General features: G+C 38.5%; 1 protein-coding gene across 4 annotated transcripts in view; it reads right to left on the bottom strand.

Moving 5' to 3' along the window:
- grin2db (glutamate receptor, ionotropic, N-methyl D-aspartate 2D, b) overlaps window positions 1–18,302 on the bottom strand; it is a 92,223-nt gene that overhangs the window by 10,700 nt on the left and 63,221 nt on the right. For all 4 annotated transcript variants that reach the window (XM_081597208.1, XM_008431540.3, XM_008431538.3 and 1 more), the window contains exons 12-15: window positions 17,866–18,026; window positions 11,057–11,126; window positions 10,842–10,959; window positions 1,183–1,418 (exon numbers count right to left, since the gene is read on the bottom strand). In XM_081597208.1, the coding sequence (XP_081453334.1) occupies window positions 1,183–1,418; window positions 10,842–10,959; window positions 11,057–11,126; window positions 17,866–18,026 (585 nt within the window). The remainder of the gene's footprint in view (window positions 1–1,182; window positions 1,419–10,841; window positions 10,960–11,056; window positions 11,127–17,865; window positions 18,027–18,302) is intronic.

Here is an 18,302-nt window from a genome sequence, read left to right on the forward strand (position 1 = left end):
TTTTTAACAGGTACATAACTATCACAATAGGTTTTTTTTTTTTTAAATCTACGGTGCTTTCTATGGGGTTACATGATTCCCCTGAACTTTTCCACATGTTGCCATGAGTCAACCAACATTATGCATTTGTTGATTTTAATTGATAAAAAAACACAAATTAGTCAAATTAGTCATTTTCAAAACGTCCTGCAATAAGAATCAGAAAACCCTCCTTTACTCTGATCTTTAAATTTAAAGCAATTTAAAACAATGTCCAAAGCTTTGAACATTTACCAGAGCCCTGTTCAATTCATTATCTGAAAATGGAGAGAATATGGCACAACTGCAAGCCTATCAACACATGAACTGGGCAAGGAGAGCATTAATTTAGTAAGCGGCCAAGAGACACATGGTAATTCTGGAAGAGCTGCAGATCCATCTAGAGATCCTCCGCTCAGGCAGGAGACTGCAGGAGATTTTATGAAACAACTATAAAGTGTGCACTCTGCAAATCTGCCTTTAATGGATAATTTGCAAGAAGTAAAGCCACTGTTAAAAAAAAGTCAAGCGACATCCTGTTTCCATTTTGGCAAAAGTCACCCGAATAAGTAGGAGAAAATTCACTGAACCAAATCCAGTGAGACCAACATACTTTTTTTTTTTGATAAACTGTGTCAAGATTTGAGAATTTGTGTTTACATGTGCTGTATGTCCAACCTGCCCAAGCTTTAGCCTTTCTGGGAAAAAATTATTATTTGTTTACACCTGCAAATCTGATAAATAATTGTATTTATCAGACTGGTTCTATTAAAAGTCAACAAGGGGAGCAAATGAAAATGCAAACCCATTGGGTTGTATTTACAAAATCTGTAGAAAACTGCACATCTTTCTCCACATCTCTTCAAATAAACTATGTCCAGGCTGGTTTCTATAACTTTTCCCTTAGAAATAAAATTCTCATTTAGGATATATTTTTTGTATTTAGTCTGATCAACTGTATCTGACATCTAAATATGTTTGATGCCAGATACGGCAACAAATCAGAGACATTTCAAAACATGTCAAAACAGCAAAAATATATGAAATTTGAAAATCATTAGACATAACTATGCTTTCTCATCAAAATGGTGAAATGCTAGTGAGTCTGACATGCAAAAATGGTGAAAGTAAAAAAAAAAAAATCAGCAGCAGACAAATACTTACTCTGCTAATTGCCAAGAGAAAGTCCAACTTCCCAGAACTAGTGGCCATACAGTGGCGCAGTTTCCAGTAGACTAAATGTTCCCATGCAAACACCAGCAGACTGAGGCCCATAGCCACCAGAAGCATGTAGAAGACCCCAGCCATGTTGTCAATGTCCAGTTTACTGCTCATCACCTCAATTTTGTCATTATGGCAGATACCTGACAGCCAGAGGCGCTCCAGCATTTCAATCTCATCTGGGGAGGAAAATAGATAAGGACAAACGGTTAGAATGATGGAGGAGAACGAGATGAAGAATGAAAATACAGAGAAGCATAAAAGAATAAAAGCATAACAGACAAGAGAAAGACGTGGAAAAGGAGAAAAAGGTTGTTTCGATAGAATAAATAGTGAAGTTCAGCTACAAATCCCTTCCTGTTCTGAGCCCAATAATTTCCCAGAAAAAGAAAGCCAACATATAATAATATAAATAGATAAATAAAATGAAATTGGGATATTTGACTTGGAAATGAAAACAGAGGTTTGACGTGCACAATTAGTTGGAAAAAAGCAAACAAGTTACCTGTTTGAACATATATTTGCAATGAACAAGACAATCCAGATATTTGTCTGTATTGTACTAAGATCTGTGGTCTGTCATTTTGAGCTCAAAGAACAATCGAGGTTGATCTTCGAGTCCAAAATTAGTTATGCCGAGCTAAAGTTCAATGTCGGAAATTCTATGTTCTACAAAGAATTGATTCCAATCAAGCTCTTCAGAATTATGGTCAAAACCGAAACTGACATTGCAATGTTAGGATTCTGCTGAACAATGTTTTCTGAGTTTTGTATGAAGCAATGATGGCTGACTGGATGTCAGCAGCCATTTATAGTGTACAGAAAGATTTTCCTAATTAAATTAAATGTTTTTCTCATGACCTTGACTACTGCCTGGTGTCAATCATAAACACACATCACCCTCAGTTTACCAGGGTAAGCCAATTCAAAGTTGGTGGTCAAAAAACTATTTGAACTAACTCAATTTGAACTTTCTTTTGCGTATTTGCCTTTCTTAAATATATTTTTGAGTTTTATAACATGAGCAATCTTCTGCTGTTCCAATGTTGCAGCTTCTAACAATTCTCTCTGCTGGTAAGTGACCAAAAGAACAACACAAATGTTTTAACTGACTATTTTATTGACTAACAAATTAAACAGAATTAAGATCATTTTTAAATCAGAACATTGTGGTGCTTTCACCCTCTTATGACCAAAATTGCAAAGAGGCTGACTGGATTTTAGCATTACCAAAGAAAGTGCTTATAGTGAGTCTTTCTGCCTCTTTGTTCAATTTAGCTTCATCTTTCAGGTTAGTCAGTATTACTGCGTGTGCAATAATTAGGTTTAAAGAGCAAAAAAACAAATGCCATCATGACGGCACTGAGCTGATGGTACCAAGGGGGTCAACAAAGACTGCAATTACAGACCTAGTTTAGTTCACACATTTGTTTTCTTAAGATCAAAGCCTTGATACTTGGATTGAGAGTTGCTATGTCAGGTAGCTGGCAATTATAAAATACAGTCTCTTTGAGCAAATACAAGCGGAGAGAATAAAACAGATTCTAAGCAATGGTATAATCGGTATGATCATTTTCTGAAACTACCTTATCTCAGGGGCTGCACAGCACTGCAGTTGGTAGAAATGCTGAATGAATAGGTGGGTCTAAACCAGTGTTTTTCAACCACTGTTCCGCGGCACACTAGTGTGCCGTGAGTGATCGTCAGGTGTGCCGTGGAAATTATTCAATTTCACTACGGTACCGTATTTTCCGGACTAAAAGCTGCTACTTTTTTCCTTAACTTTGAACCATGCGGATTGTAGCCCGCTGTGGCTTTTCTGCGGATTTTTCTTTAACCACCAGGGGGCTCTCTAGCAGGAAGTGAATCATTAGAAGTCAAAATTGTAAATCAAAGAAGAACGGCTAATTTTCATTTAGAACAAGCACATGCTAGCAGCAGGCACGACGGAGAAATGTTTTCAAACTCATATCATGCAGCTTTTAAGTTGAGGGTTGTCGATCTGGCACTACATGAGGGAAATAGAGCCACTACATTTAAGCTCGGTGTGAACGAAACCATGGTTCGACTTTGGAGACGGAGTGCTGCGTCCTTACAGCAGATTTATTAGGACGAGGCATTCTGCTGGGTCCTAATGGAAAACCGAGAGCAGCTTCCAGTTTTTATTTTATTTTATTTTATTTTTTTTAATTGAGGGTGCTAGTATGGTGCGCTCTATAGTCCGAAAAATACGGTAATTGGTTTTAAAAGATTTTTTGAAAATGAATTGTCTGCAAATAATGCCATCTTCGAGTGTCTGCTGTAGTAGTGACTAGCGGCGTAATCATGTAATTTTCTTACCACTAGATGGCAGTAGGTACAGAGCATTTTACATTAAAACGAGAATTAGTGATGCACGAATGTTACAGGTAGCGGTGAGAGCACTGAATCTAGAAAGACTGTGATGACAGTGATGGAAAAGACAGTGAAGCTCAGCAGTAGTTGGAAAGAACATGAGTCCATTTCCCACAACATATCTGTGTTAAGTGAGCTTCTCCAGCCTGGCTACTATAAAAACAGAGAGAGACTGAGAGCTGTGGAGGAAGAGCTTTGTCTTTCTTCAATTTCTGCCAGGAAATCAGCTGTTTTCATCCAAACATGCACAGGTTTCACACAAGGTGGGTAAAATATACAGATATTGACATTTTGTACATGCAACTCTTCATATTCTAACAGTGAATATGAAGTGAAATGTTTCCCAAATATTATTGCTTCTTTCAGAATAAGAATTATTTTCTGTATTCCGGCTACAAGATGCTTGTGGATTAGTTTGTAAAACACTTTGACGTTTTCTACAACTTCTTTAAATTTAACACCACAGTGTTGTGGCTGTTCAGGTGTATTTTTGAAGTGGATATGTTAAGTGCAATTTGAAATAAGAAATGTAAAATGTGATAATAAATTTTTTGTGTTAATTTGATTCCTATTCAAGAGACTGATAAGAATGACTATATATAGGCGGCTACCGAGTATCTTTATTTCCATTTTTAGTTGGTGGTGTGCCTCTGGATTTTTTCAATTAAAACAGTGTACCTTGACTCAAAAATGGTTGAAAAACACTGGTCTAAACTACAGATGAATGGATGAAAGTTCCCTTGTTTTTCTACACTTATTATTGGACATCTTTGGGTGAAGAAATTTGTCTAGGTTCTAAGATGTTGAGTTCTATAAAACGAAAAACGGTGGCGAAAGAAGAATATAAACAATTTAAGAAAAACCAAAAGCAATGCAAAATGGGGCCTTGCTTGTTACGTGTTTATTCAAGGTGACTGCTCATGGTCATAGGTCAGTAAAATAAGGCAGTGTGTTTGGTATAACAAAGACAACGATGTCTTAGAAAAAGAGGGATGGAGAGTCTAAAACAATGAAGTAGGACCAAGAACTAAAATGGCATCGACAACCTAATCTCAACATTGTAACAGAGAGTAAATGAGAAGAGGAGCAGAAAGAAAGACCAGGAGCCACAGTGATGCTTGGATAGGCGGAACAAGCGTGGACAAGATGGTGAGGGGTAATGAGAGAGTTGGGAAGAATGCCCCGTAAAGACGGAGAGCGAGCGGCATTCTTTCTCCGTCCACGGAGGCGTCAGGGGAAATGAGACAGACAGGGAGAGTTAGACGTTGCTGAAAGAAGCGGAACATAGATGGAGGATGAGAGGCTGAATTTGTGTCATCGTGACAAAGATGACAGTGGAGCACTCGTCAGCGTGGAAAGTATGAGTGGAGAGAAAAGGAAAGGAAAAAAATGGGAATTAGAGAGAAAATTGGCTGAGGAAGGAAAGAAAAACAGACAAAGAAGCAAAAATTTGTCCTGGAAGGGTGGTTAGAATCATTTTTTTTTTTTTTTGAAGTAAATGGCAAAACAAACCTGGGTTTTCCTGCAAGTACTGTGATTGGCTGCACAGGTTGCTGGTGTAACCATAGTGACAGACAGCCATAGGATGCTGCATATGATTCACATTTGAATCAAAGAGGCACAGAACTGGTAATGGGAGCTTTATGGTACAATATTACCTATGCTAGCATGAGCTGCACTGCAAACATAAGGTCTGAAGGTTGCTTTTACTGCATGTTGATTTTTCTGAAATATATTACGTTTTACTGGCTATAGTGGGCATTAAAAGCTGACAGGTCATGGATTTACTTGCAACACTACACTGCGCCGTAAAAAAAAGGTCTTGGCTTTATATTTCAGCCATCATTAGCTCTGCTCGCAAGGCTTAGTTGAAGCCGATTCAGTCATCTGTGTGATCTGGCTAATATGTCTTCTGTAGAACATCATTAGCCAATCAGCCGTGGCCTCCAGCTACAGCAACAGATGGATATAGTGCTGCTGCAGCCCACTGGCAGACGCAGGTAACAGCTCCATGTCTCTGGCACAACCAAACAAACACAAACTCACTGCCAGCCATGTTTATTAGCACCTTGGTAAGGATGTTTGGAAAAACCTTAAGATAAATGAATTTGTTATTGCTGAAAATTAATCTTGACTTAAAGAATTCCTTTAGTTTGTTTTAACAAAATTAACGTTAATTCAAATATCGATAACCCTGCTGTTATATATATTTATACAACCCCATTTTCTAAAAATAAAAAATAAATTAAGATACTATTCAGTGGTTTTCAATCTGTGGTACAAGGCCCACTGGTGGTACCTGGGTTGCTTTCAGGGTGACTCCAGGGAAATTTTGATATCAACTAAAAGGCCGGAGCAGTGAAAATAGCAAGTAAGGTAAGCACATTAATCTTTCCTTCATGACTCTACTTAAAAGGGAGGTGCAGTAGAGAATATTTTGGAAACCTCTCAGGAGAATTGGAAGCAGAGGATAGTGAACTACTACTGCTATTGCTACTCAGGCTGTGATCAGGAGTTGAAATTAAAACTGGGACTAACATGAAACTCATCTTAAACCAATAGGAAAACAATACGTTTTGTAGACTCGTTGCTGACCAAGCTGGTTGCTGTTAGCAGTACAAGTTTAAAACTATTCATGATTTAGGTTTAAAATAATCTTCTGCATTTACCAACATGTTTTGTCTTTGTGTATTATTATTAATGATTTGCAGTAACTTAAATCTGATGCAAAATCAAGGGAGCTAAAGATTTGGATTATTGCAAGAAGTCCTAAAAATCTGAACGATGTAGAGCTCATCACCAAAGTTAAAGTGTTAAATTACCAGAAATACACAAATAACTGGTCAGCTTCATAAGAGAGACCTGAAAGGTGTAATGAAAATCAAGATTTCTTTCACTGATTATTGAAAAGGGTCAAAATATGAATAAAAATAAAATAAAAAAATTAAAGCATATTGTCTTCCTTTGAAATAGATATTCCTTTTACATCACTTTATGTTTTCAGAGATGCCTGTCTCATTTCCAATCAGAAACAAACTTTTTGGAAAATAAAACTAGTTTTAAATCTAAATCAGTCACACGTATGCAGAATTTTGGCCTTAAGTGAGAGTTTGAGAATATTTAATGATTCACAAATGAACAAAAAGTGCAAATAAACTGTTTGCACTTTTGAATTATTATTAATGCAGTTTTACTGAGCTTTGAATGCACTGAAGCCATATCAGAATTTCAAATTGGGGTTTTCTTCTCGGTATTCCAACTCCAGGGGGGCATGCATGTGGTTTATTTAATGCTAATAGCAAGGACTTTAGAAATATTCACAGAACACACGCAGTGGAGATGGACACCAATGTTTGATTTTTTTGTTTTCTTTCTTTCTGTCCTTTTTGTGCAGAAAATAGTGGATTATGAAGCCACTATCAGTGGTTTCATAATCTTTATCCTATATCACTGCTCAAGGTTAAAGAGAAAAGGATTGCTGACATTTCCTATTCACTTCCACACTGTCTTCACTGCAGTTGGACCCACCTTAGTTTCCTATAGGATTCAGGTCTCTGGACTGAAACAGTCGAGGAAGAATATTGATTTTGTATCTGGTAAATCATTTATGTATTGATTTTACCACATGTTTTGGGTCAATGTTATTTTGTAAGACAGGGTGATGACCCTTTTTAGGTTTTCTGCCAGAGCACCTATTTTATTTTTGAATCTCTGGTATTTCAAAGTTTTTCTGATTCGATCCAAAGAGAAACAGGCTCAGGGCATCACAAATCTTGCTTGGCTCTAACAGTAGGCATGGGGTGCGTTCTCAGATGTTTATCCATTGTTTCGTTTTAAATATTCCTGGATAGTACAAAGCTAAAAAAAACTGTATAACATAGTCAAAGCACCCAGTTCCTCATCATCTTTCGTTACACTTGCTTTTGCTGCAGTTCATTGAGATTGGGAAGAAAAAAAACATTTTTACCTCCCTTGTCAGTTCTTCTCAAGGCTTACTTTTTCCCCTCACATAATACAGTCTTTTAAAACATTTAAAGTGTAAGATTTTACAACTGCAATAAAACGAGAATTTGCAACAGGCCCCCAGAAGTGGCTTTGTGCACTAATGTGAAAACAACAGGGGTCTGACTGAAGGGTGCAGATTAAGTCATATTTCTGTCCTCAGCGGAGAAAATCTGAGTGATTTTCTTGAGCCACATGTTTCCTTTCTTGCATCAACTGTTGTCTATTCCTGGTTGTTCATCTTTTAAATTCGAGACTCTCCTCACCAGCAGCCATGTGGGCAGTTGCCCAGGGCAGCATAAGAAACAGCATATCTGAGCACCCTATTTGGTGTCAATTGATGAGTTATGTTCCCATGTGAGCATGATGAGCATTATACCCTGTCCTTTTTCATCCAAGAGCTGCCCACTGTTTCTTATGGTCTCACCTCCAACCCCTACCACCCGCACCTTAACCTTTGAGATGGCAGTCGTTCCTACTTCTCAGTCACAGCCAACTTAAGCTTGCCAAATCTGGCAGGTGCATCACATCCTCTTCTCCACCTATGTTGTTTCTGGCAGACAAGCTCAGGTAGGGCTGGCAACGTTGGAAATGCAAAGCCTGCCGTTTACCACAAAGATGTTCAACAAAGGACACTGTATCAGCGGCTGTGTGTGTGTGTGTGTATGTGGCACGCTTGCATATGTAAATGTGCAAGCACCAGCGAGCATGTTTGCATTTTGCGGTATGCCAGATGTGGCTGGATGCCACACACATCCAAGAGACACCGAGCCTCGCAGTTGCTGAGCAGTAAACCATGACCTGTACAATGCTGCGCTTTTATCTCACCATGACAAACCTCTCTGCATTCATCACAAGATTTCTGAAAAAAAAAAAAAAAAGTCCTGCTGGCCAAGAGCTGAAACATCATCTTCTCGCATTTCAATATCTACTCACTGAATAATATATTCAAGGAATCAAAGTCGTGATAGGATGCAAAAAAAAAAAGAGTGGATCTGATAAAATGTAGGGGGGGAAGGATTCTTACTACTCAGCTAGTTTTCTTTATAAGTAGGAAAAAAAGCAAAAATGTAGTAAGATCAGTGCGCCATCTCTTAAAGCTGTGGTGTAAATCACCAGAGACAGCAACAAGAGGAACAATATAGGGATTAAAAGTCTTCATACATCCTTAAATTCACTGATAAAATTATACAGCTCCACAAGGCATGGAGCTATAATGATGCAACTCCATGACACAACTCGGTCTGGTGAAAGGTGCAACTTCTGAGATCTTCAGATGTCGTTAAAAAGATGCAGCCTTCGAGGGCATGATGAATGTGAGCCCCTTCCTCCAATCTCTCCACCTCCAAAGAAACTAATATTCTTCTTTAATAATCTACTCCAGCAATGCCTTGCAGAAACTAGATGTACACAGCTGATGTCCAGGACTTTTACAACACAAAACCAAAGGGATGAGAAGAAGTAGCATGTGTCAGGGCTAGTGGGCTCTCCGTTTTTCCTTGCCTTGCACACACACAGTCACACATTTCCAGGTCGAGCAATTCAGCTCCAGATGCCAGTCTTATTTTAATAGATCTTGGCACCAAATTGGCATTATCAGAGGGTAAGCAGCTCAAGCGTCGGAATGCCAGAAACAGCTAAAGGGCTTTGTCCGCCATGCCATAAGCAAAGCTGATTTAAAGCATGAGGAGAAGCCAAACAAGCCACATCCAATGGAGACAATAAATGTGTGTGGCAGACTGTGTTATATGATAATCAAGCATTAGTGTACTGACAACCGTTGCTAAAAACAGATTCCCCCTGTCAAACATGACTGTCCCACTTGTAGATACAATTAAACAGCATATTGTGATGGTCTCATACAGGGCCTTGCATAAGAAGCCTTGAACTTTGTCACATTTTTTCACCTTGTAGCTTCAAACATCTGTAGATGTTATATGTTTTAGACCATACAAAGAAGTGCATTGTTTGTGAAGTCACCTAATTACAAAATAGATTCAAGCTCTGTGTCAGTATAATTCCTGCTAGGCTGTGAACATTAGTGAGCAAACAGCTTGATTGAGACAAACAGAGGTCAGGGAAGAAGCTATGGAGAAGTTTTTAGGAGGGTTAGGTTATAAACCAATCCATAATCTGAATAAAACAACTTCACAGCTATCCAAGGTAACCGGAGGAGATGAGAATGAACACACCATCCTCATGGTCAGTCGTAGTGGTGGCCAAGTCATGCTGCAGGTTTGCTTTATCAGGAGAAAGAGAGAAAATTTCCAGAACTGACAGGAGGACGTATGGAGGTCCACCTTCTAACAGGAACATTATCTTAAACATACAACCATGGCTGCAATGAAGTGCTTTAAATCAATGTATATCGATCCAACAGGGCGACCTGAATCAAACAGACTCAAAAATTGATGTTCGCCGTTGCTCTCTATTCAATTTTACAGACTAAACCATTGTGCAAAGAGGAATGAGGAATAATCAATTGGTTGGTGTGAAAAGCTGCTTGGTGTTGGCATATCGCATAAAACCCAAATATACTCAAGGGGTGTGAAAACTTTTGCAAGGTACTGCTGCTATCAATAAATTATTAATCCAGTGTTTTGTATATATGCTTCCTCGGTTTGCTGCTCCATCAAATCAGGGTATTTTCAGGTGTTTCTTTTTTTTCCCCTCAGCCTTTCTGTCAGTCTGAAATAATCTGTATTTCTGAAAATCTGTCAACAAACAAGAAGCGACTTTTTACAACTGTGACTCACTCAAGTAAATCCCTTTTTTTCTTTTGCAATAGCAAAAAGAGGAAAAGGGAAAGCACAAAAGAGCAAGATAACTACACAGGAGGAATGGATAGACGAGGAGAACATTTACCACCAAGCAAATGATATTCCTCTGCCCCTTTTATTTATCATCCTGTCTTCAACCCAATAAAGAGGCTCACAAACCTTTTTAAAAGTCTCATCAGCCCTTTCCTACACATCATTATGCCCTCTGTCACAATCAAAACACCTTTCTGCTGTCACATGCCCCATATTTTCCCCTCGACATCTTCTCATTCATCTACCCCCTGTGTCCTCTATTCACCCCCCACCCTCATGCGAGGCTGTCACTCCTTTCTCAACCTTATTGTCTTAGCCATAACCTTCCCTTATAAGCCGGTCATGGTGCTCATTATTTTCATTAAAACCTTCCCCTTTCTCCATAGGTCTTACCATCTCCCACTAGCTGCAGCAGGGCCAGGTCAAGAGGACGTTTCCAACGTGAGTTTTTGTGCAGGGCGATACCGTAGCCTGTGGTGGCAAAAACCTTCCCCGAGCCTATGGTCATCACCTTGGAGAAAGGACAACATGCAGATACTGAAAGACACATAATGCCAAGCAAAAAAACAAAAAAACAAAAGCATGTGTATCTGTGCCTCAGTCGTTACCTTACAGCCTTCGTCCTTCCTGGCCATATAGTTTAACACTGCAGCATCATAAATAAAAGCATCCAGCTTCCTGTGGAAGAGTAAAGGCAAAATTCATTCATCATTTAACGTAAGAGAGGTGGAGCTAGGATGGAGAGACTGATCGGAGGCATATCTCTGCAATGTGCTGCGGAAGACAGCTGGGGTGCAAAAATATATAGCAGACAAGGAAAGAGGAATGATAGAGGGGGCATAAAACGTTAAATAACGACAAGGAGAGGCAGAAAGGGTGGAATAGAAAAGCAGGTTTGGCAGCAAGAGTGAAAACACAAGGAGAATAAAATAAGGGAGAAATCAGGTGAGGATCTGTGAGTAAGAGGAAGACGGCAGAGGGGGCTGAGGAGATTTACGAAATGAAGGGTGCAGTGACAGGGAGCGACAGAGAAAGGGGGGACAGATTTACACACTTCAGGGTGGAAAAGACATGGGATAGAGGCAGAGAGTGATGAGGATTATAAAGTTTAAATACAGACACACAGAGAAAGCGCACAAGGAGGGGAAAGAATGGATCAAAATAAGAGATGGAGAAACGAACTATAGCACAAAAAGGGCAGCTAAAGAGCAAGAAAAAAAAAGAATATGTAAGCATTAGGCAGCAGGGGGAAAAAATCCTCCAAGAGAAAAGCTCGAGTTTCATACATTCAGTACATGTTAGTGCCGAGTTATAATTGCGGTGTCAAAGCAGTGTGGATCACGACAGAGGCTTAGGATCAAGTAAATTGGGATTAACCAACACATGACGAGTGATGGAAAATCTGCGGGAAAACTGAAGAAGGGAAACGCTGCTCACACTGTATGTGCGGAGAGATAGCTGTGAAGGTGGAGAGGGAAAGAACAAAGGTGGGAGAATTTGTGCAACAAAGCATGATGTGTGACAAAAGATGTGAAATGTTAGTTGGAGTTGAAAAGAATGCCTTTCTAGATGATGGTCTGTTCGTGCGAATGGGAGAACATAAAAGATGGGGAAAAAAAGAAGCAAGAAATAAAAGCAGGCTATATTTGCATCATCTGGTTGCTGTGATCACTACAATCTGCACCATAAATCAAAGAAAGATTAACCAAAAAATACCGGCTACAAACAACTTTAAATTATAGATGGTTGCACAAATAATAGATTTGTTACTTATTATTACTTTGGGGCAGGGCCGTGCAGGGGCCACTAAAGGGGCAGGTTAAATAACAACAACAAAAAACAACAAAAGAAGCTCAACAACAAAAAAAAAAAATGGCACATCAAACCACATTCTAGGACAGAATATTAACAAAGCCATTCAGCTTTCAGAGTTTAATAAACAATGATAAATTACAAAAATGTGACATATACAATCAAAGCTAACGAACATCTCCTTGTAGAGCATAATACTATGCCTATGTAAGATATTTTATTAGTAATTTCTTTCTGCAGGTCTATTGTGTTATAGGAAAGTATTGCAATATTCAAACCTGCAATTTATCAAGATATGTAAATCAGAGCTGGACCACCAGGCATATTTTGTCTTTACAGAATTACACTATTAAAAATGTAAACAAGGGCACAATGCAACCTTTTAGTGGACTGTAATCTATAACAGAGCTGTCTGTTTGCTGCAGTGGAGATGAAGATGGTCCATTCAGGAAAGCAGAGCTGTCATCAAACTTTAACGTGGAACTGCAGAAAAACGAAAAAAAAAAAAAAAAAAGCAAAAATTGAATTGTTAATGCATGCAACAATGAGAAACGCCTACTGAGTTTTGCTTAAATATATATGTTTTTATTTAAATCACACATTTTTGACTCATGAAGTTAACTTTCTTTTTTGCAAAACAAACTTATTTGCGCTTGTCATGAATCTTTTCTTGTTATTCTAAGTTTTTGTTTGTGACTCAAAGTTTTGCTTGTGATTCTCACATGACGTCCTGAGCAGGGCCTAAAATCACAACAAAAGATTTCTGATGTGTGCAAATAAATGTTTATGTTTGGTAAAAATGAGTTAATTAAAATAAATATTTTAAACAAAACTTTTTTTAAAGGAATCATTACAATTCCAAAAGTTTTGATTCTAATTTTATTTTACTTAACTGAGGTTAGTTTTTTTTTTTCCATTGAATAATTGGGGGAAAAAAACTTAACTTCATACTCTGCGAACCAGACCCTAAACTTAAATTCTGGGTTGAGTTTTTTCCCCTTCATTAATGACACTTTTATTACATTCATTTTATCTATCATGGTAATTCCGGGTGAGTTATTTTTAATTCTAAATGAATATCCTTGTTGGACTTTTATTTAAGTGTCTCCTTCAAGATACATTTACCTAACGCCAGAATAAATGAAATGTACATTATGCAGCAAAGGAAATTAGAAGATCGGACATATATTCATTATGGAGATGATCGATTTTGGACGGGCGATGTGCCCTTATTGCATAAGCGATACTAAAGAATGACTAATATCATTAAAAATACAGGGAAGAAGCTTTTTAGTTATCTAGCAAGCAAAGCTTTGCTAGCAAAGTCGTTAGCTATCAGCTAGCTAGTAGCGCAACAACAGCCTAATCTCTGTATGATAGAAATACTGAATTGATAGATAAGAACAGTTTCTCCTCACCTGGCTGTCTCCTCCCGCTCAGTGGTTCTTCAGAGAAAGGCAGACGCAGAGGCCTGTCAGTGTCTGTTGTATTTCATTACCTCTCTGCTTAAACCGCGACTCCGTGATGAAGCAGAAACGATACGTTCAATGTTTTCCGTCATCTGACAAGTAGCAAGTCTACTCCACTTTATTCACCAAAAACGTTTTTTTTAATTCACCAAAAACTGTTCTGTAATCTGGAACGTTCGCAACATTGAGCTCCGCAATTAGCCGCCTTATCTCGCTGCGCGAGAGGCAATTGCGTCGTGCGTCACCGGCAAAAGGTCAAAGGTAACAAGGTGACCAGCTTATTATGTTATACAAAAAAGAAACAAAAAAGCAAATAATTTTAGCACATGTTTTTATGTGTCAGAAGAGGGCTGAGGAAATAATAATACTAAAAAAAAAAAAGACCAAAAGGGCACTTAGGGGCAAGGAGCAAAAAGGGCAGGTGATCAAGCACCCCCAGCTCCTCCCTCTGCACGTTCCTGCTTTGGGGGTAAATTTACATTTTCTATCCTCACTTGTACAGATTCCTTAATGTAGAAATAATAAAAATGAGTTAAAATCTGTTACATAAATGCTCAATGTCTAAAAGTACAGATATATTAGTTTAATGTCAAGGTTTGAATAAGCTGTATTCTTCAGAACAGCTTTCTGAAGTGCTGGAGAAAGTGTTTAGATATAACATTCAGCTGTGATGTTATGGCGTTAGTTAAATGAATGCAAACTGTTCACACATATTTCTTCACAAAAACAACATTATGAACAATATTAATATGTTAATGGTTTGAGATAGTGTTGTTGTACTTCTGAGTTTTGAAAGTGGCTGTCAAGCCAAGTAAAAATAGCTTTACCAACAACAACCAGAGTGAGTAACCGTCTTATGACAGATTTTCTATCCATGTAAGAATGGAAACATTTCCTGTCTTGCCATGATGTATTCCAAAGATTTTTCTTTTTTTTTTAAAAAAACCCACATCTCTTATGTGCTTCTAAAAATGAGGAAATGAATGTGATTTAATGGGACATTAACACCTGTGATGTTCGTTTGTGTAAGGCTTTTGATGCGCTCATTGGGGAATTACTGCAGAACAATGTTGTGTTATTCCCGTTGTGCTGTATTATAAACATTCTGCAGTGAAGTATATAGAAGTTTTTATTGGGTCATTGCTGTGTCATCTAAGTTGCATCTGAGTTGTTGTTTCTGCGGTGGTGGGGCATGTCTGATATACATGATATGTATGCTGCAGCGTTCGTGTGACAGCAGTTTTCAACATGTCCAAATAATCAGTGGGAGGCTGGTTTATCTGGTAATCTAATTGTATATTCTACAGTGTTAATTGCATGGATAGGCAATATGGGAGTGTAAAGAGGAATGCATACTGTGAGCACCATGGTGCATCTAATCAATTAACATGCTTCAAATAGCACATTTAACACACATTAGCTAAAGTGTGCCGAGACAGCACAGATGACTGGACTCCATCTTTGGATAGTTGTATCAAAAGTGTTTGAACAGAATCTGTTCAAAAAGGATCACAGAAATTATCATCCAAGAGCATTGCCCATTGACTTAATGTAGCCTGTGCCATAATCGTTTCTGTCACAATGTTTGATGCCGTTGTTGTGCACCGTCCTTTTTTTCCAATGGCATCATGTTGAAGGAGGACATTGAAACAAAAGGCTAAATGCAGTAGTGACATAGGCGTTAGCTTAGATGCTTAGCTGACGCTGCAGTAAATTATAATGTACCATATTTTCCGCACTATAAGGCGCACCTAAAAACCTTCAATTTCCTCAAAAGCCGACAGTGCGCCTTATATATGGACCAATATTGAGCCACAACAGGTCTAGCAACCACGGTAAGCAGCCGCCGACTTCATTTTCGCCTGAAGAAGTCGGGTGCATGCTGGGTTAGTTGTCAGAACGCTGGTTTGTTAATAAAGTTTGACTGACCTATCTACCTACGGACCTGGTAATCAGGTCGTCTGCAGGTCATTTAGCACCACACTCTCCACGAACATGCTGTGCGCGAACGGAGAAGGGTGACCATTGTCCGGCCACGCCCCGGCCCTGTCACAAAAGGCTCTCCTCGCCGACCGGAGTTTGACTGTTTTGTTGATATTCACTTTAGTGCAGCTCCATCTAGTGGATGCATAACGTAACTCCAGCCTCTACTGCAGCGTCTATTCTATGCGCCTTATAATGCGGTGCGCCTTATATATGAAAAAAGTTTTAAAATAGGCCATTCATTGAAGGTGCACCTTATAATGCGGTGCGCCTTATAGTGCGGAAAATACGGTAATCCATGTTTAGCACAGCCTTCGTCCACTAGTCTTGCTGAGTCACAAGACAATTTTCTCATAGCCTGTATGTCAACTGCATATTTATGTTTAGTTCTATTTTCCATGCATATGCACTGAGGTTAAATATTATTTGATAAAATTAATTATTAATTAATTGGTATCGTTTTCCATTTCTTGTCATGGAAACCAGGTTTCTATGACAAGAAATATGATTAGTTACCATAGCTATGCAGATGATACACAGATATACACTACAACTGCACAAAGTGACTATGAAGCCACTGAAGTGCTAAGCAAACAAATCAGTGAATGAATGTGCCATAATTTTCTTCAGATTAATAGAAACAAAACAAAACTGAAGAAATAATTTTTGGACCAACAGAGGAAAAAAATCAACAGTCAGTCAGCACACAACTTTAGCTTTTACTGATCAGGCCCAACATATGGGTCCTTGACTTGGACATTCAGAGACACATAGAGACAATTACAAAGTCGGTCGTTTATCATCTGAAGAACATTTTCAGTATTTTAGAGATAATGTTCCAACAACAAGATCTTGAGAAACTCCCCCATGCATTTATCTTCAGTAGAATTGATTACTGCAACTGCAACAGTGTCTGCCTAAAAAGTAAATTGAGCAGCTGCATCTTATCCAGAACGCTGCTGCTCACATCACATCTCACTAACACTAGAAAAATGCAGTACATTATATGATCAAAATCAAAACAGATCTTTTGTCATTGTATCAAGCTTCCAGATCCCTCAAGTCTACTGGTTCAACTCTACTCTGCTTCCCCAGAACATGCCCAAACATGGAGAAGCAGCATTCAGTTTTATGCTTCACTAATCTGGAACAAACTTCCAGAAAATCGCAAAAATGCTGAAACACCACGTTTGTTTAAAATCCCGCTTGTCAAGAGTTGTCTTTGATTTATAATAACTGGAACATTGATGTATTTGGTGATTGTTATTCTTGATCACTTTGATAATAGCATTTTACAAAATGTAATTTCTATTGCTTGTCTCATAATTGGTGCCTGTATTATGCATTTATCATGTAAAGTGCAGTGAACTGATTTGTTGCTAAAATGTGCTCTACAAATAAACTTGACTTGGTTTAAGGAAAAAGCAAGGGGGTCTTCCCTTGCTTTTTCCTTAAAGCAATGATGGCTGGATTGGCGCAGCACATGATTTATTGACTCAGTACATGATATATTCATAATGGAAAAACTGTCCTATTCACTCAAGGTGCAAATAGATACATTTTATTCAATTTGGAGTAAATGGACTGAATATGTAAAACCTGTCACATCCGAGTTCATATAATTGCATCTGTGATGAGGACTGATCGTCTTTGTTTTTAGTCATTGGTTTATGTTGGCCCATTCTTTCTCAACACCCTGGAATGTAGATTTCACAGAACCACGCAATGGTCCCCTCTTCACTCACTATTGGATTTTCTTATTTTAAAAAAATGGGAAAACAAACAATGTAACAAAGACATCTGTTTTTATTTTTTTGTGTATTTTTCCAAATAAAGAAACAATAAAAAAAAAAGGAAATAAGAGTGGATCAGATAACTTAGCTGGGATGGAAATAGCAAATAAATTAATGAAACATGTTTCTGTCTGAACATGTTTCCTGATGCACAATGCAGATGCAGTCTTTGGCTCTAATCTCCACAATCTTTCATGCTGCTGACATTTCTGATTTCTATGTCTAAAGTGCATATCAGTTTATCGGATCATAAACGGACAGACAACGAGTTGCACAGCACGGGGTGATTTGAAATTCAATGGTTGGAAAATTAAAGGCGAGCATGTGGTGTGAAAATTGGCTTGGCCGTGGCAAACAGACCCAGTCTTTAGGTTCAGGATGGCGTCCTCCACTCCTCTCTGGTTGTATTTGCCCATGTACTGGTGCATGTCTGGATAGTTGGAGCGAATGTTTTTTTCTGTGCTCCCATTGGGCACCGTGCCAAACTTGAGAGGTGGGTACTGCTCCTCTGGATGCTGAAACTATGAGAGGAAAAGAGGGTGAGGGAGGAAAAAGAAGGGGCATGAGACACACCAGGCTGTGCACCAATCTGTCTGACCTATTTCTGTCCACTCTCCAGACTTACTTACAACACTACTTACCCTCTTAAAATGAAAAGAGAGAAGTCTGTGGACTTACAGTAACATTTAAGACCGTCTTTTGTGTGTCCAGGAAAAGTGGTAATTGAGTTATGTTACATGAGGTTCTATTCATTCCTTAATTCCCATGCTTTAATCAATTTAACATTCAAATGCATA

Source organism: Poecilia reticulata, chromosome 16 (genome assembly GCF_904066995.2).
Source record: "Poecilia reticulata chromosome 16, P_reticulata-male-v2, whole genome shotgun sequence".
NCBI lineage: Eukaryota > Metazoa > Chordata > Actinopteri > Cyprinodontiformes > Poeciliidae > Poecilia > Poecilia reticulata.